Source organism: Dromiciops gliroides, chromosome 3 (genome assembly GCF_019393635.1).
Source record: "Dromiciops gliroides isolate mDroGli1 chromosome 3, mDroGli1.pri, whole genome shotgun sequence".
Classification (NCBI taxonomy): domain Eukaryota; kingdom Metazoa; phylum Chordata; class Mammalia; order Microbiotheria; family Microbiotheriidae; genus Dromiciops; species Dromiciops gliroides.
Window position 1 is genome coordinate 458003436 of NC_057863.1, and position 23544 is coordinate 458026979.

Below are 23544 nucleotides of genomic sequence, written 5' to 3' on the forward strand. Positions count from 1 at the left end.
GAAATAGAAATGCTTAATTGAAATGAGACATAAAGAAAAGGTAGCCAAAACCCAGGTATTATTGAAGTTTTTTTTTGTTGTTTTGTTGTTTTATTTTGTTTTAAATGAGGCAATTGGGGTTAAGTGACTTGCCTAGGATCACACAGCTAGTAAGTGTCAAGTGTCTGAGGCCGAATTTGAACTCAGGTCCTCCTGAATCCTGGGCTGGTGCTTTATCCACTGCGCCACCTAGCTGCCCCCCAAAACCCAAGAATTATTATTATACATAAGTAATGATATTATTAAATGAGATGGAAGGAGATCTTTGTTATAAGTCACCCAGTCCAACTCCAAATTTTAAAGATAGAAAAACAGGCTCAGAGAAATAAAATACTTGCCTAGGGTCATCAAAGTATTAAATAGTAGTGACAGGCATTGAACTCAGGTTGTCTGAGGACAAATCTAGTCCTTTCCACTGGATCACTTTCCATATTTACTAATATTGGCCTTCCTATCTTTAAATTATTTTTTAAAAGTTAATCTCATGTCAGTATTATCTTCTGCTAATTACATTTTTCTTATTTTTCTCATTGTTTTGTATTTAAAGTTTTTTTTGAGAGGCTCCTTCAAAGTTTAAACTTAATTTAAAATTATGACAATTGTCTGTGTAATTTTTAATATGTTGGAAATACTGTGTTTATTATCTTAAGAGGATAGCTCCTCTGTAATAACTAAAGGGAAAATTATTCTTTCTTATTATAGAACAATAGCACATAATACAAAACGATAATATAGAATGGGAATTATTTACTATTAATTTTTATAATTTTTATGATTAGAGCCTTACAGAGTTTTCATCTGTTTTATAGTGTTCCCATAACCCAGGCAGATATAATTTATTGTTTTTAGTGTTTTAATTCAATAAGGGAGATACCTTAAACAATAATGATTTTTAAATAAGATAATATTATCTACTTGTTACATTTGCCAGTTCTTCAAGTTTCCATTTGTCTAACTTTTAATTGTAAATTAATTATTCATAATTATCAGTATATTGAGATGAATTCCTTAAGGAAATGGCTTACATTCAATTGAATTTTCAGGTAGGATTTATTATTAAATAATATATTCTTTTTACATTTAAAGACTCAGAATCATTCATGCTAAGAAAACAGGGAAAAGAGACACCACAGGTGGAGGTGAACTTGGAGAAGAACCACACTCATTGGGTACACCTACTACAGGGCGCAAGCGAAGACGGAAAGGTGGAGATAGTGACTATGACGATGACGACGATGATGATAGTGATGACCAAGCTGATGAAGAAGATGAAGATGAAGAAGATAAAGATGACAAAAAAGGAAAGAAAATAGATATTTGTGAGGATGAGGTAATAAAATTTAAATTCACTCTATGTTGCATTATACAAACGTGGTAATAATTATTTTTATGTAACCGTAGGCATTTGTTACAGAGCTCCCCAGATTTGTCTTTTGTTTTATTAACATAAATTATGATTATTTTTGTGTAGTGCTTTATATTTTTCAAAGTATTGTGACATACATCTTGTCATCATTATCACAGTTATGATCTATGGGGTAGGAAAGCAACAGCTCCTGCCAAATGTTCTAACTAGCATGTCACTATCTCTCCAGCTGGGAGGCCACCTATAGACAATATATAAAAGTAGGGGAATTATTCATCTCTTGACGAGTGCTTAAGTTGTCCCATAATACAACTTGGTAGTTAGGTTGTGCTTTTTCAAAGAAATAAGAATGTCTGGGTAAATCATCTTTGTGGCAAAACAGTTCAGTTCTAGGTGAGGGCTCCATTTACCTGAGTTGCTTCACCTGTGTTTTGTGCTTTCCAAATAAAAGACTTGTTTTGGGCTATATTGGGAAGTGAACCAGTGAACCCACCAAGGTCAGGATTCACAGAGAAGAGCCATCTGAGATGGAATGTGGAGAAACTAACTTATGAAAGACCTCACTCTCCTAGAAATCAGTTCTGGCTCACCAAAACTGGCATTTTAGAAACTGGGACCTTAGTAGGCCAGAAAGCATCCAGCCAGGGGTGGAATGAGGAAGTGGTAGGGAGGACTGCTAGGGATAAAAAGAGAAGTCCTGGGAGTATAGAGAAGGCATCTCTACAGATTATATTCAAGGGTGTGTTTTCCTGATTGATTGCATAGTTCTGGAGAATTTCAACACGAGAAATCTTGGCAGTGAATTTAGGTTGTGCTCCTCCTGATGAAAAGAATCCCTGAGTAAGTTGTCATGGTTTGGGGAAACTTCAGTGTGTCAGTAAACCACTCCACTGACCTGGTAGGGAGGAGTTGCTCAAGGTGAAAGGTTTTGAGAATAGCAGTACTGTCAGCAGGGTATGTTTGGGTTACAGTGGCTCCAACAATACAAATTCTGCTTAAGTTAGTGCTCAGATTCTACAATCCCTCCCAAGACTCCATGTTGGAGTCTTCAGCCAAGTTAGCTGAAGGAATGAAACCAACCACTATTCTAGTCATAGTGCAGTTGGGACTGACTTACAAAGATGAGAAGGATGCATTTGGGATTTTTTGAGCATTATATTTGTTTGGGGAGGGGGATGAAAGAGAAAGAAAAGACAAAAGAGTCTAAATCATTCTTTGGTTAACATTGGGCCTGTTTTTGTAGAGACAGGTTTTGTTCTCATAGCCCTGGCTGACCTCCAAGGGAGTTTTTCAGGGTCTAGGTCATTTGGATATTTTAAAGAGTTTCATGGCAAAATAAAGAATAGAAGTGGAAATGTTTGTTCATGGGTTCAATTTCAGAATTAATTCAACCCTCTTGTGATAATCTCCAGACTCAAAATCACACTGTGGGTACAATAAACCGTTAACATTCACTCTGGGGCTTTATTGTTGTATACTTCATTTATTTTGGATGTCTTGTATCTGTGAGTTGGACCAGCAAACAATTATTGATGTATGTGTGCTTTTATACATTTTCTAGCAAGCAGGGTCATTTCATTGATAATCACAAAGGAAGGGTGGCACTCGCACATACAAATATCTTAAATAGTAAATATATTCTTATACAAAGGGTCATAGCCACAAACCAGATATTATTAAATGAATTTGTTCAGCAGACTCTGCCATAACCATGCATTTCCTAATCTACTATATAAAATGAAGAAAAATGAACTTATTTGGGCACCTCGATGCAAAGGTAAAAGGGCAATAATTAGAATACCAACGTTTGAATTGTAGCTCAGCTGATCAGTGCCCAAGTAATCTCAGGTAAGACACAACCTTTCTGGAACTCAGTTGCCTCATTTGTAAAACCAATACATTAGATCAGATAATATTGAAGGCATCTCCCAACTATGATCCAAGATCTTATATACCAAAGTGTGATACAGGTATTGGTCACCTTCAGTTCTACAAGAGTATAAGGGGTGAGTAAGGTGGTAGAAAGGGATTTAAGCTCTCTATATCCATCGATCTCCTGTCCTTTGTGCTAGGAGGAGTATGAATCAGTAGTTTCCCCCACCAACCCACCCAAACCCTTCTTGAATCTCCCCAGTTCTGATAGAGCATGTATGGGGGAAAAAGGTGGCTGTTTTTTTCCCTATTGAGATCCAGAAATATGGTTCTGGGTTTCTCTGAAGTGCTAAAAATCCAAGAAACAAACAAATCAGGAGCCATAACAAGTAGAAATTTAAGCCAAGACATCAACACTGGATCAGTGAGCAATGTACAGGGAATGCTGATAACCTGACTCTGTATGATTCAACCTGCTTTTCTTTAGCCTTAACTTTTCTATAGTATTGAAATAATCTCCCCACCCCCTTCCCTGTGTTAATAATAAATTCACCTTGCCCTCTTCTCATTTTGCCATGTAGAAAAGGCCATGAACTTTATGCCACCTGATCAGAACTGGGCTTAAGGATGTAACAAACCTATAGAATTTCATTACAAAACCCTAAGAATTAAAAACTTTTACTATTGTTAGCTACCATTACAAAGACAGTTTGTAAAACCACTAATATAAAAAAAGCATTAATGAGATTTTCTTTCTTTCTTTAAGGATTATCCTTCCAAAAGGGGATTGCATCTTTGGCCTCTCTTGGCTTCATTTTTTTCTCATCTCTAAAATGAGCAAGTTGGACTACCTCTTTTTTTAGATACTATAAGTATTAAGTACCCTAAGGAAATAAAAGGATTTTGAAATATAGCACCATCTTGTACTTTTATTTTGTACTGTATAACAATTTGTCATTTGTGTAGCAATTCACTACCCCCAAAATGCCACCACTAAAAAATAATTTTGCTTTATTTGACAAATGAATGTATTATTATAGAAAACAAAAATCACCTTTTGACCAACACCAAATTATCTCTTTGCAGAATTAACAATTTTATTTCTCTATAATTTAGTTGTACATATGCTTGCTGTCCTACTGCCTTTTAACTTTTAACATTTTTCTTTTTTCTTTTGGACTTGATCATCAATATAAATATTTAAGCACACAAAGAAGAAGAAATCAAGATGAATAAGAAGGAAGGGGTGATTGCTAGGGTTTGATGCTGGAAAGAGGGAGGAAGGAATGGACTCAAGGGTAGATGTAATGAGATTAGCTTCATTGGAAAGCAAGGATGTATATGTGACAAGAGGGAAGGAAAGAGTGTGTTCTGATGCTGAGAATTTTTGAGATATTGATGATAGGGACTGAGGAGTTCACTTTCGAATGATCCTTTTATCTCAAAGGAACAATCTGTTTTTTTCAGGCTTTATTGTTATTTTTTATTTTATTTTTTCAGGGGCAGAGGATTAAGTGACTTGTCCAGGGTCACACAGTTAGTAAGTGTCAAGTGTCTGAGGCCGGATTTGAACTCAGGTCCTCCTGAATCCTGGGCTGGGGCTTTATCCACTGTGCTACCTAGCTGTCCCCTCAGGCTTTATTTTTAACACAAGGATTCAAAACCCACAAATTTTATCCTTTACATGAGTCTGTTCTTTTTAACAAATCAATGATAATATTTCTCAGAGATTTGTCATTTAAAGCAGTTTTGTAGTTTTTAAATAAAACTAAAAAAATCTGTCCAATTGCTATCAATAAAAATCTTGATCAAGTTTCATTTTTATGCCAATGTGGGGAAAAACGTTTTGAAGCCTGCTTAAAGGTATACCAAATATCTAGATCAAACTAATATTCTTTATGTTTCATGTGAGTTATTTTTAAAGCAAGAGCTGTTAGATGACTTTTGGTAGCTGACTTCTGCTAATAAGTAAAAGTAGGGATTAAAGGGATTTTAGAATCTCAAAAATAATACAGGTGATGCACTTTCTTTTTCTTCTTTCTAGATATAAAAGGAAATTTCTGAAATAACACAAGCTATGGATACCTCATACGTAAAAAATGTTCAGTAATTCTTGAAATGAACAAAAGCCCATTGATGGAAGAATTCACTTTTGCCAGTATTTCAACTTCTTTCATCAAATAACCTTTTTTTGCAATAGCAAAACAAATATTAATAATCTTCCTTCACTTTTTGCTTTCATTTTATTTTCCAACACCCAATTTTTAATGCAATTGCTAGTAAACAATGTGGTGACTGAAATGAAATGACGTAATAGATAAAGAAAATCAAAGGTCATCGGTTATATATAAGCATGATAAGCAGCTAATTCATAAATCAAAAATTTACTGTACTACATATTCAATAATGTAACTTGTATCACTCAGTGTCAGACTGACTTAGCTACTCATGGCTATTTAGATATGATTATAACAATAGTTAATGAATGCGCTAGCTGTGCATGATGTTTAGAGTAATCTACCATTGCTTCTAATATTTTATCTCTTTTTAAATCCTTTTGTGCTGATGGCTTTTAGAGTAGGAGGTAAAAGGTGCAAGAGGCAATAGTCTGTCAATGAATTCGATGAAGTACCAAAAAGACCTGCCGGCCTTGGGAGAGCTATTCAGGGGAGGCTGGCTGGTTGGCATGGCATATTGCATATTGGCTAATGTACTGGACCTGGATCAGTAAGACCTTGATTACAGCCCCACTTCAGAACCTATTAGCAGCACGATCATGAGCAAATCACTTAACTTTTCTGAGCCATATTTTCTTCATCTGTGAATTGGGGAAAACAATATTGTTTCATAGGTTGTTGTGTGACTCCAAGGAGATAGTGTGTTTAAAGCACTATGAAATCCTTAAAGTTCTACATGTGTCAGCTTTTGTCATTTTGTTATTATGTATCCCTCCTTGTGTATTATACATTTTGTTATTATGATAACAGATGGAAATAGGTAAGTAATTGTTTTTTATTTAAAACATACAAGAAAGAATTATTTTATTAAAGAAAAGTTTCCAAAAAAAGAAAAAATGCTAATGGGGACATACTTTATAATTTCCAACATGGACATTTTTCTAATTCCACATAAGTTTTATATTTATAGCATAAGCACCAAGTTCAGTAGTCATGCTTTTTATTTTGAGAAGAGGTAAATAATGCTTTATTTTCTTATAGGATGATGGTGATCAAGCAGCAAGTGTTGAAGAGCTGGAGAAACAGATTGAAAAACTGACTAAAGTAAGCACTTTTTCAAAGAAAGTTTGTCTCTTTCTCAAGTTGTAATTGTGTAGAATTACCATTTCTGCATGCTAAATAAAGATATATAAAACTCATTCCTTTTGAATAATGGAAATGGCTGACTATAAAAAAAAAGTACTCAAATATTTTAAATACAGGAAATTTTAAACCCGAGACTGAAATCCAGACATGAAATGTGATGTCACAATCTCAAGTTTATTCAACTGCAAATGACACTAAATGTAAAAAACTGCAAACATAAAGTGCACTTTTAATTTAATGCACAAAAAGTCACATTTGTTTTTTTCCCTATTTTTGTTTTTGTTGGGTTTTTGGGGGTTTTTTTTTGTTTTTTTTAGCGAGGCAATTGGTGTTAAGTGACTTGCCCAGGGTCTTCCCTATTTTTAATGTAGTTTCAAAGTATTTCTAAAGATAGCTTTATCCTTGTAAATTAATACCATACAAATACTATGAAATATTGTGTGCTATTGCATATTATTGGATTTTATAACTTCTATTATATTTTGCATTTATCTATGAATTGTACTTCCTCCTGATTTTGGAATTTTGATCTATTGGTCTTCTTCTTGCTTGTTTTAACTTAAACTTCTGTAGTATATTGAATACTAAGTTGAACCAATTTTAAATAATAAATATAAATAAAGTATTGGCTTATTAAATATGAACATATTAAACTGGCCAACTCAGTAAAATATCAGTTTCTATACAGACATTGCTGATATCACTGCTATTTAGTTTAGCTAAAACTACCAGTTTCTCATTAGAAGTTCTGTATTACAGTGCTTCAGCTAGCATTAACTCACCATGTACACATTTTTCTATTGCATAATTGATAAGATTTTAACTGCCTTTCCTCAATAAAATATTTGATCCTGCTATATATATATTCAAATATGAAAAATGCTTTAACAGGATATTTGCTTAAATTGAACCAATCCTTTAATATTAAAAAGGACCAAGTCAGTCATTTAAAAGTAATTGCTTTCTTTAAGAGGTGATTGATAGAGCACCTAGTGGATAGAGCACTGGCCCTGGATTCAGGAGGACCTGAGTTCAAATCCAGCCTCAGATACTTAACAATTACTAGCTGTGTGACCCTAGGCAAGTCACTTAACCCAATTGCCTCACCAAAAAAAAAAAAAAAAGAGTGATTGATAATGAAACTCAACTAAATTGGGCACACCTTAACTAACACTTTGATTCAGTTCCCCAGTAGCTATGTCTTCCATTTTCAATGAAATAAAGAGTGATTTATCTTTATGTTGATTTTAACAAAAATTGTCTCCCATAATATTATATATAAACATATATGATTTTCTTTTTTTAAACAGCAACAGAGTCAGTACAGAAGGAAGCTCTTTGATGCATCTCACTCTTTACGGTCAATGATGTTTGGCCAGGATCGCTATCGACGTCGATACTGGATTCTTCCCCAGTGTGGGGGCATTTTTGTGGAAGGCATGGAAAGTGGTGAAGGTAGGAGACATTAACCTATTTCAGAACAACCAAAGAAATTGTTATGTTATTGTAAGCTAGTAATCTCTTTAATCTCTGTTGCGATTTTAAGATCACCAATATCTCATACTTCTTGGAAAAGCTTTATAAAGCTCTCTATACCCCAGATACTTTACTTTGCAAAAGCAAGGAACCTTGTTTTCCTTGCTTCTTCACTCTATTCTCTTCTTTTCTCCTGTCTGCCTTCAAACAAGGACATCATCCCCATTAAAAATAAATGTGTTCAACTCTGCTACCCATTTTAGATCTCGCTTTCCTTTCACTTCCAGCTTCTCAAGTATTTGTTCTAATTACTTTCATTCCCTCAACCATTCATTCCTTTTTTCCTCCTTTGCAATTTGCTTTCCAATAATTCTACTTAAAGTTGCCCCAAGGTCACCAACTTTTTCATAGTCTTTTGTGTCTGATATTATTGACTTCCCTCTCAGTCAATCAACAAGCATTCATTGAGCACCTACTTTGTGCTATCTGCTGGGGATACCAGTACAAAAGTGAAATACTCCCTGATCTTAAGGATCTTGCATCCTAGCCCTTCCTTATTCAGATCTTCTCTTCTCTTTGCTTTTATGGTACCATTCTGTCTTAATTCTCTAGTTTTTCTGATCATTCCTTCCCTGTCTTCCTTTCATTCTCCCACCCCATAATTATGGACATTAACCGGTGCTGGGTGTTTAACCCTTTGCTTTTCTCAATTTTTACGGGATTTACCTCAGAGAATTTATCTAACCTAATGGCTTTAATTATCACTTAGTTATAGGATTTAGAGGGAGAGCCAAGCCAAGAGTGTCCAGAGAGAGCAAGAGCCAAGGAATAGCCAAGAGAAAGCTCCTTGTGTGCCCAAGGGTTTTTTATCCTCTTTTGATAAAGGCGGGTCATGATATTATTGATCAAAGCTAATTGGTTAGCATCTTTCAATTCCATTGGTTGACATGACTTGAGGGTGGTCTACATTATAATGAACTCTACAGGTGCCATCTGGGAGAAGAAAGTAAAAGACCCTCCCTGAAGGGCTAAGGTATCTAGATGTTTGATCCCATCAATCCTTCACTGAGCTAAACTAGACTAGACAAAAGAGTCTATCTCCATTCCTTTTGTTCCTTTGGGTTTGTCCCAGACAAGGAGAATAGGACTTTCTGGTGGAGAGGGAGGGAAGAAAGGACTGATCTCTGGGTCCCCCAAGAAATTCATTATTAATAATTATTTTCTCATATAAGCTAACAGTTCCTAAATTTGTACCTCCAGTCTCAAGGCCATCTCATCCAACCCTTTCATTATAAAGATGAGAAATACTTAATACAGATACTTAAGTGCAAAAGGAATCAAGAAGAAGCAACTAGATAGCAACTGCAAAGAAAAAAGAATACAAAGCATTATTATTATAAAATATATCCACCAGTACTTTTTTCTTGGTGTTTAGAGCTATCACAAAGACAGACTGATTTTAATAAAATAATATTGGGTTGGACATCTACCTGTTAGCTAGTGATTTGAAAGGTTTATTCATAACTAAATTAAATCTCCCCTTAGGAAGCTACCAGTATAATTTTTTGTTGCACTTATTTGGGATTTCAAAGATTACAGCGCATACAAACTACTTTAGGAGGAGATTTTAAAATTTAAAACATAAATGAAGACCTTAGTCATCTGTAAAGATACAGTTGCAATAAGCAACATGGAAATTTGACTGACATACCATTGCAGCTTTTCCTGCTCCTCATTTTTGCTTCTTTTTAATGAAGATATTTATTGATTATTTATTGACACATTAAATTGAAGGAGAATAATAATAATAATAAGAAGAAGAAGAATAAATAAGAATATAGGAAATAAGAAGATAAAAGGTAAAAAGAAGAAACTAACATGAGATAGAACACATTTTTTTTCAGACTTAAAGAACTTTTTCTACAGATAAGATACTGGTTAAATATTTGGCATTTTCTTTTTGAAAATCTTTTTTAAAGCTTAAAAGGTCTTCTGACTGCTTACAATTAATCTTTTTAGCTAAAGAGTGAAAGTTAAAAGCAGCCTGAGCAAATGCAACCAGTCTCTTTCATTATAAATGAGATGTTAGTGTTATCCTTCATTTAATCTACAAATAACACCATAACATGCTATGATTAGATAGACAGATACATACATACATACACACACACACACATACATATATACATTGATCTTGTAAAATGGATAGGGTCCATAGATTATCACTGGCCAGTGGAAAGTGTAGCTTAAGGGAATTTTCAAGTACAAATATAAATCTATAAAGAGAAAATATAAAGTGTGGAAGAAGAGGAAGTCTCAGTCTCTCACAAAGTGATTAGGAAAAGTTGAGGTCTTTTAGAAACATGGATAATATTTAGATATTTCAGAGAAGTTATTTTCAGTAAGTCAAGCATCAGTGATATTATGTAGGTGTGGGAACCTGGTCTATTTGACAGATCCCAAGCAATCCTATCTCTAACTTAGATAAGTGTTAAAACACTGCCTGACACTTTGTCTGTGGGTCAGTGCCAAGAGAGTCAGAGGCATGATTGGGATCAAGGTGTTCCTGATTCTATTTTGACACTTTATCCACTACCCCATGATGCTTCTGGATAAGTTATGGCATGGGGCAGGGGTAAGGAGTGGGGAGAAGGGATTATGTCAAACTAATGAGCTTTTGTTTGAGTAGGTTTAGAAATTCTATTGAAGAACTAATTTCATATCTGTTATTTTCTGTTTGAATATGTTTTAAATTTCGATCTTCTCTTGAAAGGGGCATGATCCCTTTAAAAGAAGGTGGTCTATGTCAGAAGCCATACGCTAAAAAATGTTGCTGGGAAGCTGTAGTCATTACTTAGTGAGTAATGAGTAAATGTATGTTATTTTCAAATCTGGAATGACAGTTATAGCAGCCAAAAGGCAACAGGCTAAAAAAGAAAGGTTACATGGAGGAAATGCTGCTTCTGATTGGGAAAAGGATACTAAATGTAGGAAGTATGTGATTTTCTTCTTTCTGCTCGGGGAACAAAAAAAAGATTCAGTAACCCTGAGGATTCAGAGAGATGATTAGGAGCCCAAAGAGAAAGACCTCAACTTTTTCTGTTATTATCAAATGAAACCATAGATAAGATAGAGCTGTGAAGGAAGGGTGTGGACATAAAATCTTTATCTCCAAGTAAAACTATGGTATAAATGCTAACAAGTCACAAGGGTTTCATCAAATAAAAGAGAGCAGAGGAGACAGAAAGAATATTAAGGCTATCCCTTTAATTGTGAGGTATTGGCTTTTGATGGATGAGATAAGCTCTACAAAGTGTTGGGGTTTTTTATGTTAAAATACCTGTCAGCCCACATACAGTACCTGTGGTCAGTTAGTGCTATGTGGGTGTCCTTATGAGATGATACTTAGCCAGGAGTTAGGCAGAGTAGTCAGAGAATTAAGGGAGGATAAATTAAACAAACCCCTGTTTATATATTTACTATGTGCAAGTTATTGTGCTAGATGCTAGGGAAATAAAGATGAAATAAGATAACTCTTGCCTTCAAGGAGTTTACAGTCTAGTATGAGAGGGTGAAGCTTGGGAGGTGGTGCTACAAATATGCAAATTACAATAGGATAATCTACTAAGCAGCATTGATTTAGTGTCTGCTGTGTTCCAGGTGGTTAACTAGGTGGTACAATAAATAGAGTCCTGAGGCAACTGGGGTTAAGTGATTTGCCCAGGGTCACACATTAAGTGTTAAGTGTCTGAGGCCGAATTTGAACTCAGGTCCTCCTGAATCCAGAGCCAGTGCTCCATCCACTGCACCACCTAGCTGCCCCCACTTAGAAGCTTTTTGACCCTGGGCAGTCACTTAACCCTGTTTGCCTCAATTTCCTCATCTGTAAAATGAGCAGGAGAAGGAAATGCCAAACCACTTCAGTATCTTTGCCAAGAAAACCAAAATAGCATCACGAAAAGTCAGACAACTGAAATGATTCAACAGTGACAGTGTTGCCGGTACTCTGCTAAAAGCCAAAATACAAAAAGAAAAGTGAAACAGTTCATACTGTCAAAGAGGATAACCTAACAGGTCAAATCAGGTCAAGTCAATAGCCATTTTTTTAGTGCTTGCTCTGTGCCAGGATCTGTGCTAATGTCTGGGAATACAAATAAAAGCAAAAACTATTCTTGCCATCAAGGAACTCAAATTCTAATCAGAGAGATAATGTGCAAAGAACTATGAACATATATATTTTCTATAGATAACTACTATATAGCAAATAGACATACATACAAAAACACATAGAGTAAATTGGAGGTAATCTCAGAAGGAAAGTGCTAACATTAGGGGGGAATGCACACTTGCAGAATGTGACACATTTGAACTGAGACTTGAAGGAATCCAGGGAAGTCAGGAGTTGGAGAAAAAAGGAGAGAATTCCAGGCATGGAAAATAGTAATTGAAAAGGCAAAAAGTCAGGAGATGAATTGATATGTTCAAGGAGCAACAAGGCGGCCAGTGTAGCTGAATGGCCACAGGGGATAAGGGAGAAAGAGGAGTACAGGATAACCCCAAGTTATAAGTCTGGGCTATTTGCAAAATGGTGCCGTCAACAGTAAGCATTATGAGGCAGAGGAAGGGTTTGGGGGGGAAAGATGATGATTTCAGCTTGGGACTTGTTGAGCTTCAGATGTCCACGAAGTATCCAGTTGAAGATGGCTCTTAATACAACTTTATAAGAGTATGCCCCACTCTTATACATCCTCTGTTACTTGGCCTTGCTTCAGTCTTATGCATTTAAAATATTAAATTGGTTGGTGAGTTCTTTGTTGAACAACACTGATATCTTCAGACAATTCCCATTTTTTCCTCAATGCAATTGTTTCCTTTTGTGTCTTTTGAATTTCTGGATTTCATTTTTGAGAGTTTCATTCCTCCTGCTTGATATTCCCGTAGAATTTTAGTTCATGGGATAGATCCTACCTAGTTTTCCTCCAAACATTTTCAAAATTCCTTTCTTATAAAGTAGTTTCCTCTATTTTACCTATCATATTCTCTGATATCTAAGTTGGGATAGTTCTGAGTGCAAAGAAAGCCCAAGATGAAGAGGGTAGATCCCTTTATGATCTAGGAAGCCCTGTATTTTTGGCATTCGGAAGCCTCTGATGGCTTTGAGCAGGATAGTCTGTGATCCAAAATATGTCATAAGAAGATGACTCTAAATGATCTACAGAGGATGTAATTAAAATGGGAGACAGGGGTGCCAATAAGGAAATAATAGTGTAGTCTAGGCAAGAGGTGAAGAGAGGCTAGACTAAAGAACTGGCACTTTCTATGAAAAAGAAGGGGTAAATATCAGTTATTGGTAAGGTAGAATCAATAAAATTTGGCAGCTTATTGTATGTGGTGATAAATAAGAGAAAAAGATCAAAGAAGACTTGGAGGTTTTAAATATGAATGACTAAAGACATGGTGATGCTAAAAACTTTGAAAATTAAGGGAGAAGGAATAATATCAAGTGTAAGTCAACCTGATGGGAGCAGGATGCCAAGAGGTGAAAGCCAAACCAAGCAAAGCAAACAAAAGGATAAAATTGGAAATAAGAAAGCACAGAAAAGCCCCAAGGGAGCATATGAAATCATATTGAGGCAAATGGTTGAGTGATTAGGTCATTTTGCCACTTTTTAAAGAAATGGTCCAATATGGTAGGCATACTCAACTGAGCATCATAACTGAACCATATCAAAGAATGCTGAGGTCTTGACACTAACCTGAAGTACACAGCTATACATGTATTACAGGAAGCCCTAACTAGAGAGACAAAGATTTCTTCCAAACATGGGTTATAGACTAAGCTTTACTCAACAGTTGAAAGTAAGTGAAAAATCTGTCTGCTTTTGCCTATCTCTTTGTATTCTATTAAACTTTATTCTAAATTATGTTTCCTGCTTAAGTATTATACTCTTTAAAATGTTCACATAACTTAGGTGAAAAGAAGTGCTAATTTGTTCATCTCAGGTCCACTGAAGGGAACCATAATTTGTTCAGACATGACCAAAACGAAGGTGCAATTATAGACATTGTAGCAGCTTACCTGAATTGCAAGCAAAGTACTGACAAAGTAGCAATAACCTCCATAATGCCAGTCTTATGAAATTGAACCTGTAAAATAGTGCCAACATCCATCACAACCAAGATGACTATATTCAGGGAAATCACTGGGTGATAAGAGCATTATAGGGTATGTTGAAATCAAAACTGGCAAATAAGTGACTCCCAAAAAATCTCTTTGAAAAATTAAAATAAATATCTTGTGAATTAAACTACCTGACTTAGATAGAACTTTCATAAATCCTTTCTTCTTGTTGTTGAATTGTTCATTGTTGTTGCAGTTACGTCCAACTCTTCATGACCCCATTTGGGAGTTTTTTGGCCAAGATACTGGAGTGGTTTGCCATTTTCTTCTCCAGCTCATATCACACATGGGGAAACTGAGGCAAACCAGGTTAATCACTTGATTTTAATTCTCGTCTTTTTGACTCCAGGCCCAGTGCTCTATCCATTGTGCCACCTGGCTGCCATTGAGTTGTTCAGATATCCATAAATATTAAAATAAACTGCAAAAAGTGTTACATTTTAAAAGATTTCATTGATCTTTCATTTTATGTGGGTTTCAATTTTCAACCCATGAAAGAAAGATCTAAAGGATTAATTAAAAAAGAAGAAAAGGTTTTATGAACCTATATAATATGCAAAAGCTTTAAAAGTTTTTTTCTCTTAAAACAACTCTAAAAGGACAATGCCTCAAATGTCACTTCCATCCTATAGCACTCTCTATTATTCATTATGGTGACTTTTGGTCTTTCTCTTTCATATTTACCTTTTGAGCCCTCTTGGTTCTTTCTCACTCTCATTATACCTACTCTTTGATTCCCTCCATTCTTTGGAGTTTCAAGATACAGTGAAAGTAAAACACTGTCATTTGTACCTTAAGTACTTCCTGGTTTTCCTTTGGCTCTCTCCTACCAGTCCTGCAGGTTTAACCTTCTCTTCAGTTCCTCATTATCTGTCAGTTTCCACGAATAATTTTTGGCTCCTAAAGCCCTCTAGTAAGCCTGGCAGCTGTAGTCTAAACGGAAAGCTGAAACTAACTAACCTCAGAGATGTAGTATGACCATAGGGTCACAGCACAGGATTACCCCAGGGGCAGGGTGGATGGATCTCTTTACTTGATCTTACTTAAAGCTCCCATTTTCATCAGGTGAAGGGTCATACTTTTGAATCCTAGAATTATAAAAAAACAAATAAACTGCTTATTAACCATGCAGACAGCAAGTTCTTCTCCCTAATGAATCCTGGTGCCCAATAGGAAACTCTAACATTCCTTGACCCAGATTTCTTTTTTTTTTTTAATGTATGAGGTATTTTATTTTTTTCCATTACATGTAAAGATAGTTCTCAACTTTTGTTTATACATGCTTTACAATTTCAGATTTTTCTCCCTCCCACCCCTCCCTCCCCCCCTCCCCTAGACAGCAGGTAATCTGATATAGGTTATTATCTATATATCTCTATACATATACATATAGATATAGATATATATATATACAACATAATAACATTAAATCCTATTTCTGCATTAATCCTGTTACAAGAGAAAGAATCAGAGCAGTGATGGCACAACCTCAAAATAGAAAGAAAAAAAAAAAAACCAACAGCACCCAAAACAAAAGAAATAATATGGTTCAATCAGCATCTATACTCCACAGTTCTTTCTTTCTTTTTTTTTCTTGGATTTGGAGATCCTCTTCTATCATGAGTTCCTGGAACTCTTCTGTACCATTGCATTGGTGAGAAGAATATAGTCCATCACAGTAGGTCAACACTCAATGTTGATGATACTGTGTACAATGTTCTCTGGTTCTGCTCATCTCACCTCTCATCAGCTCACGTAAGACCCTCCAGGTTTCTCTGAACTCTTCCTGCTCATCATTTCTTACAGCACAATAGTATTCCATTGTATTCATATACCACAACTTGTCCAGCCATTCCAATTGATGGGCACCCCTCAACTTCCAATTCCTTGCCACCACATAAAGAGCAGCTATAATATTTTTTGTACATGTGGGTCCCTTTTCCCCCTTCCATGATTTCTTTGGGCAGAAGACCTAAAAGTGGGATTGCTGGGGTCAAAGGGATGCACAGCTTTATCGCCCTTTGGGCTAATTCAAACTGCTCTCCAGAATGGTTGGATCAGTGCACTAGCTCCACCACAATGCATTAGTGTTCCAATTTTCCCACAGCCTCTCCAACATTTTATTATCTTCTTTTTTGTCCATTTTAGCCAATCTGATAGGTGTCCAGGTGGTACCTCAGAGTTGTTTTAAATTTGGCATCTCTCTAATCATTAGAGATTTAGAGCATTTTTTCATATGGGAATAGATAGCTTTGGTTGCTTCATCAGAAAACTGCCTGTTCATATCCTTTGACCATTTCTCAATTGGGGAATGAATTGACCCAGATTTCTTGAAGTGAGGGTTCTATTTCATTGAGTACCTATCTAGCCCTCCTCTTCTAGTGGAGGAAAAGGTAATCAGATAGATTCAAAACTAAATGATTGATTATATCATGATTTTAAAATCACCAGAAACCCCCTTTGAAGTCACCTCATAAAGACTTGTGGTATCTATATGTATGTGTATGGTAATTTTATTCACAAAATATGTGCTATCACAAATCATTCAAGTATTATATAAAATAATTGTCTTGTACTTGGAATATCATTATATTAAACAATGCTAGAGGCAATGATGTTCTAGTAGCCATCTTTACTTTGAGCTAAGCTTAAGGGAGAAGATTTTACACATATCTCACATTAAATTTTCATTATAATTATCAAAGGACACACCATAACTAACTTTGTCATACTATTTTCCTATTTATAACCTAAGGATAAATTGCTGTATTTTCTCATGAAATCAAGAGAAGGGGGGTTAGGTCTAATTTTGAAACATAGAAGGACCAGCATCTACATCACTATATTTAAAATTCCCTGAGAGCATACCATTAGTACAGTTAAGATGCGAAATGACAGTAACAACAATCTTATGGCAAGATTGTGAACTGAAAAAGATGAATGGGAAAGGATTAGAGGTAACTCTGTATATTTAAAGATAATTAGCAATAATTTAACAAGTCATCTGTGTATATTGTTTTTCTGAGAGCTTGCACTATTATTTAAAAAAATAAACTTTTTATCTTTGTCAATAAGAGGCTAGAGGAATAAGATTCATTTTATTGATTTTTTTGGTTGAACATACTTTAGCAAGATCAACAAAGCACCTCAACTATATAAGAATTATAACTTTTTTTCATGAAATTGTTCATATCTCATTACAATGAACTCTCAGAATCTATCTAATGATCTTGGTGTCCAGAATGTTGTAACATTATAATGTTTTAAAGATAAGTTTGCTTGTCATCAGGATTTGAGATTTTGTTCTAATTTTTCTGAACTTTATATTTTTAATTTTAATTTAATTATTGGCATGCTCAAGCTTTTAAATGTGGAATTATAAGTAAACTGGTAAAAGCATATAATTTCTTGAGTAGAGTAATAAAGATGTTGATAAAAATATAATTTCAGAGGACGATCAAATGTAGATGGTTCTTCATGAATTTTTTCTCTTATGTAGGTCTAGAAGAAATTGCAAAAGAGAAAGAAAAATTGAAAAAAGCTGAATTATACAAATCAAAGAAGAAATGTTTGAGACCTCTGATGACACATTAAACTGCTTAAATACAGGCCACTGTGAACAAAAAGAAGATCTTAAGGAAAAAAGACAACACTAATCATATTTCTCCAAAAACCTGGCTCTTTCTCCAAATTAAGCAAATTGTTAGAAGTTGCTAAAATGCCTCCTGAGTCAGATATTATGAACTCCAAATCAAATGTGTGTGCAAGCCAACGGATGCACATTATCTTACCAAAACGGTGCAAAAAATTCTCCTCTGCAGCCTTCAACCAGAGCAGTATCACAAAGCAGCAAGGAAAAGGCAGATTCTAACCTATTTAGTCCAGTCTCTAGTGTCAAGGGAAGTTTACGCCCTCCATTAATTCGCCAATGACCCAATTGTTGAAAAACCTTGACAGAAAAGAATAGACACTGGTTCAGCCTTTTACCCAGAATGCCCTGTGATGACACTTCCCTTACCCATGCAGATGGATCTGCTTGCTGCTTCACTGGCTCCTCATTCTCAACCTCCTTACTATATCACCTTCACCTGTTCCATCACCACTTCTAGGGTCTTCCTCTGCACAGAATACAATGGGTCTTAGTCCATTTGCTTTATCACCACTTCAGGTTAGTTCCAGTAGCAATAACAATAGTTTACTATGTTGTTGGGGTTTTATTACATTTTAACCCTATCCTCACTACATTATCGGTTAAAATGTTATAGTTTGTCCAGTTTGAAAACTAAAACTTGAATGACATCTTCCTAACAATTCACTGGAAGTACATGTCAATTCTAAAACCAGAACAACTGATTCCCAGTATGTTTGGTTCATATTCTCCAAATGTACTGCTATTTCTTCTTCTTCTTCTTTTTTTTTTTTTTTTAGTGAGGCAATTGGGGTTAAGTGACTTGCCCAGGGTCACACAGCTAGTAAGTGTTAAGTGTCTGAGGCCAGATTTGAACTCAGGTACTCCTGACTCCAGGGCCGGTCCTCTATCCACTGTGCCACCTAGCCACCCCTGCTATTTCTTCTTAAGTTACTTTATATACTTATTTCTAATAATGAAGTTTTGAAATCTATGTGTAAAAGATGATGTCTGATTGATAATCTTCAGCATTTGACCTATATGTTTAAATGTGTATGTTGGTTACTATATGAATATGGAAAAAATCATTTTCAGAATTTAGCAAATACTTTTGGACTTTCTATCATTTCTACTAAAGTTTCTCAATGATTTTCCAATGTTTTGGTGTTTACAGATGAAGAGTGGATTACCTATAATGGGACTTCAGTTTTCTGGATGGCCAACAGGAGTTCTCACTTCAAATGTTCCCTTTACATCTCCTTTACCTAGTCTGGGATCAGGGTTGGGATTGTCAGAAGGAAATGGTAATTCATTCTTGACCCCAAATGTTTCTTCATGTAAAAGTGAATCAACCGGGTGCCACAGAATGAAAAAGGCATCTTCGGCTACCCCTGGAACAGTTGAAGTAGCAAAACCAGTAGATTTTCCTAGTCCAAAACCCATTCCAGAAGGTAGGCACATTCAGATGGTTTTTGTCCAATCATTTTCATTTTTTTTAAATGTCTGTGGTATGTCATAATGATCCAAATATATAGGACGGTATAAAATACAGGCTATATACTTAAAAATGGGCTTTTCCTGAAAAGAGGACAAAAAGGAAAGTTGTTGAATAATAACTTAATAAACTCTTCTCATGTTCTATCCAGATTTGGGGGAAAAGGGCTAAATACAATCTGTGTCTGGCTCAATATGATAACTGGATCTCTGAATGGTTTTTTGTAGTTGGTAAGGCTTTTGATTTGAATTTTGCTAGAATATCATATTCAAAATGTTTGTAAAAGATTTACATACTTATTTTGACTTAGAAATGCAGTTTGGTTGGTGGAGAATTATTGATCCAGAGGACCTAAAAGCTTTGCTTAAAGTGCTACATCTCAGGGGGATAAGGGAAAAGGCATTGCAGAAGCAAATACAGAAACACTTGGAGTATATTACTCAGGCCTGCATCAAAAATAAGGATGGTATGTAAATAAATCATTTTCATTACTGTGCTTAGGAAAATCTAATTCATTTACTTAAATGAAAGATCTATTGGAACATCATTATCAAAAGACTGGTGTTGATGTTTAGAGTCGTTTTGCTCAAGGAAAACTATTAACATTATCAGATTAATATACTTTAAAAAATAATTCTTAATCATTATCTAGTTTATAGTTGAACAAAAGTCATACTTTAAATAATTTGTATGTAAAAATCATATTAATTCAATGGTTAATTTGGATTCAGTGAAATTAACTATTTGGGGGAGCAATCCTGTACTTATGCAATTCAAAAATTGTGTTCTTTATTTAAAAAATTTCATTTTCAAATATAGTCGCTATTATTGAAATAAATGAAAATGAAGAAAACCAAGTAACTCGAGATATTGTAGAGAACTGGTCGGTGGATGAGCAAGCAATGGAAATGGACTTGACTATTCTTCAGCAGGTAGAAGATTTAGAAAGGAGAGTTGCATCAGCAAGTTTACAAGTGAAGGTAAAAGGGACTAAAAACTTTTAAAATATCATTCTAATAATTATTTTATTGTGAATAAGTACTAATTATTAAAGATCTAAGTATTGAATTTCTACTTATGAGTTGTGTTTTAAAGCAGCTATACTAAATTAGATTTTATACAATGCAGTTAGGTTATAGAGGACATTATTTGATATGTTGTACATTCAAATCTATGATGAAACATATGGATGGGAAGTGATTTTGGAAAGGGGTAGTTTCAGTAGTATGCTGAAAACCAAAGGCAGATTTCGAGGGACTGAGGAACAAGAGGAATTGGAGGAAGCAAGTGTAAACAATTCTTTTTAGAAGGCTATCAGTGAAGCAGAGGAGAAAGGATCACATGAGGGAGTGAGAGCCAAGGAAAGAAGTGGGGTTTGGTTTGGTTTTGGAACAGAGAGTATCTGAGCATGTTTGTAAAACAGGGAAAGGCATCATTTGATACAGAGACTTCACTTCAAACACTATAGGAATGTGAAGTTTACTAGATTGGAAACTCCTCATGTGCAGGGATGATGCTTTATTTATCTTTGTCTCTCCCTCAGTGCCTATATACTTTGTACATAGTAAGTGCTCATTAATGGTTTTCTTAATAAATGAATGAATGTTTGACTATTTCAAGTTTAAATTGTGCCTACTACTTGGGTGTAGCTATGACATTCTATCAAAACCAGTTAATAGATATATAATATAGTAAAATGATGCACTTATTTATCTGGCATCATCAAGAAGTGTGCTATTCCAAATTTGTAATTTTTCCAAATAAAGCTTAGTTCTTAAAGGACTTTAAAAAAACTTTAATCATTTTAATGGAAAGGTTTTTTTAACTGTGTGACCTATTTACCTGACTTTATAGATACAGTAATACTGAATACAACTTAACACTTTCTTGATGACTTGAAGTTATTATGACTGTTAATTCTAGGCATACCCCACATAAAGTTAACTTGACCAACATCATTTTGATGTTGCTAATAAATTGTAAGCCAGTCATGATAAAGTCTGGGCTCCCCTTTATAACATACTTCAGGCAGTAAGTGAAGATCGGTGCATCTTAGCTCCAATGCCCAGCTTTAGTTTTTGTTTTTTACTTGTGATATTTGATGTCACAGAAATTGTAAATGCAACTATTTACAAAAAATATAAATTAAAAAAACCACAATTCCTCTGTGAGAATCATGTCCTTATCCTTAGCAACCCCATTTCCACAGAAAGGCACCAAGGTAACTACTCTATCTAGCCATGTCAGGAACATAATGTGTAAAAAGTATGGAGATAAGATCAGCCTTTTCAGACTTTTTAATCCATCTTCTGAAAGTTCCAAATTGCTGGCCCATTTTCTACCTACTCCAACACCAGTTTCTTGAAGAAGGGGGATGGAAAGGGCCCCAACTCTATAAATAACACACTTCCTTCCATAGTAAAGCTCAGTATTTGTCCAATGTTCTTTTCCACTGGGAAAATGGATTGCATTTTCCTAAAACACAAATACTAGATTTGGGGGCTGTTTGCTGGTTTTTAAAATGCCTAAATTTGGGGGGGTTGTCTTGTTTAGCTATATTGTAAATTAGAGGTTAGAATAGATTCTTGGATCAGGGAGGAGTTAACCCCTTTTCCTATCCATCTTTCAGGATGTTTCTTGATTCTCTTTTCCTAGTCATTTTTTAAAGCTAATTATAAGCAGCAAATCTCAGGGGCTCTTGGAGGGTTTCATTTGTTAGGTTTATACATCTCAGAAATACAGAATCTCAGAGTTGAAAAGGACCAACCTCAGAAGTCATCTAGGTCAATCCATACATAACTCTACAAATGAGACAAATGACCAATGAGATAAAGAACAATCTAATTCCTGCTTCCATTTGATGGGTCTTTACATAACAATAGCTAGTTGTTGTATATTCCCTAAATCTTCTCTTGCCAAGCTAAATATCTCCAGTTCCCTCAAATGAATACTCATACAGCCCTTCACCATCCTAGTCACATTCCTTGGAACATTCCAAGTTGCCAATGTCTTTCCTAAAAATTGGGGGGGCCCAGAACGGGATATAATATTCTTTAGATATAGTCTGGCCAAGCCAGATGACAAGAGGAAGTGATAACTTCCCTAGTAGTCTTAGACACTATGCCTTATTTTAAACTTTCACAATGTGTAATTGAACAGACTTTTTCTAACCTCAAGTGTCAGAAAACCAATTTTAAATTCTGGTGTCTAGGAATATATAATTTTATATCATTGTTGATATAGAACTAACCTCCCATTACAAGGTTGTTTCACTTAGTCATGTTGTCATTGTTAGCCATGTTGTCTGAATCAATTAATGATCCTAGGGGTGGGGTATGCCTATATTGTACTAATTGTTCTAAGTACAATGAGAAATTTAGTGGCTATTGAGGTGTCAATAGTTGTTTACTGCTATACTAACTAGCTGTAAACTAGACTGCTGGTGGTTGTTGAGGCAAACAGGATTAAATGACTTATCCAGTGACAACTTGAACTCAGGTCTTCCTAGCTCCAGGCTTGGCACCCTATCCACTGTGCCCCCTAGCTGCCCAGATTACTGATTGCCAGTTACTGTACAAAGAATTCTTGTAGTGAAGAAGAAATTAAAGAGTCCAATAAACTGTAAGCTATTTCATCAGAAACCTCACACCTATATATACATAATAAATATATTCTTGAAGAAAAGAATTGGAAGAATCTTCATATAGCAAGCTTCAAATATCATCCCCCCAAATGAAATTGATTATATTTTATCATATAGAAAGTGGCCTGCTACTGATGTGGGAGTCAAGCTTGAACCAGCTGCCTGTATGCAGTCAGTCCACTGACTTATTTGAGCAAAGATCAAAATGAGCACAAAACTAGAGGAAAAAATAAGAATGAGGAAAAATATGATATGCAATTAATAGTATACTAATTAGGGGCAGCTAGGTGGCACAGTGGATAAAGCACCTGCCCTGGTTTCAGGAGGACCTGAGTTCAAATCCAACCTCAGACACTTGACCCTTACTAGCTGTGTGACCCTGGGTAAGTCACTTAACCCTCATTGCCCTGCAAAAACACAACAACAACAAAAAAAAAACCCATACTAATTAAAAATTATTGATACTAAAAATGGGAAAGTAGAAAAAGTCTTCCTGTTTTCTTTTAATATCCTTATTGAGT

General features: G+C 35.2%; 1 protein-coding gene across 1 annotated transcript in view; it reads left to right on the plus strand.

The window, feature by feature from the left end:
• The window catches only part of BAZ2B (bromodomain adjacent to zinc finger domain 2B), a 358773-nt gene that overhangs the window by 314775 nt on the left and 20454 nt on the right, over positions 1–23544 (plus strand). Inside the window, 12 exon segments of the mRNA XM_043993621.1 lie at positions 1126–1369; positions 6496–6558; positions 7911–8055; positions 17757–17801; positions 17804–17898; positions 17901–18014; positions 18016–18294; positions 18296–18328; positions 18330–18425; positions 19060–19336; positions 19691–19846; positions 20200–20360. Of these exon segments, the coding sequence (XP_043849556.1) occupies positions 1126–1369; positions 6496–6558; positions 7911–8055; positions 17757–17801; positions 17804–17898; positions 17901–18014; positions 18016–18294; positions 18296–18328; positions 18330–18425; positions 19060–19336; positions 19691–19846; positions 20200–20360 (1708 nt within the window).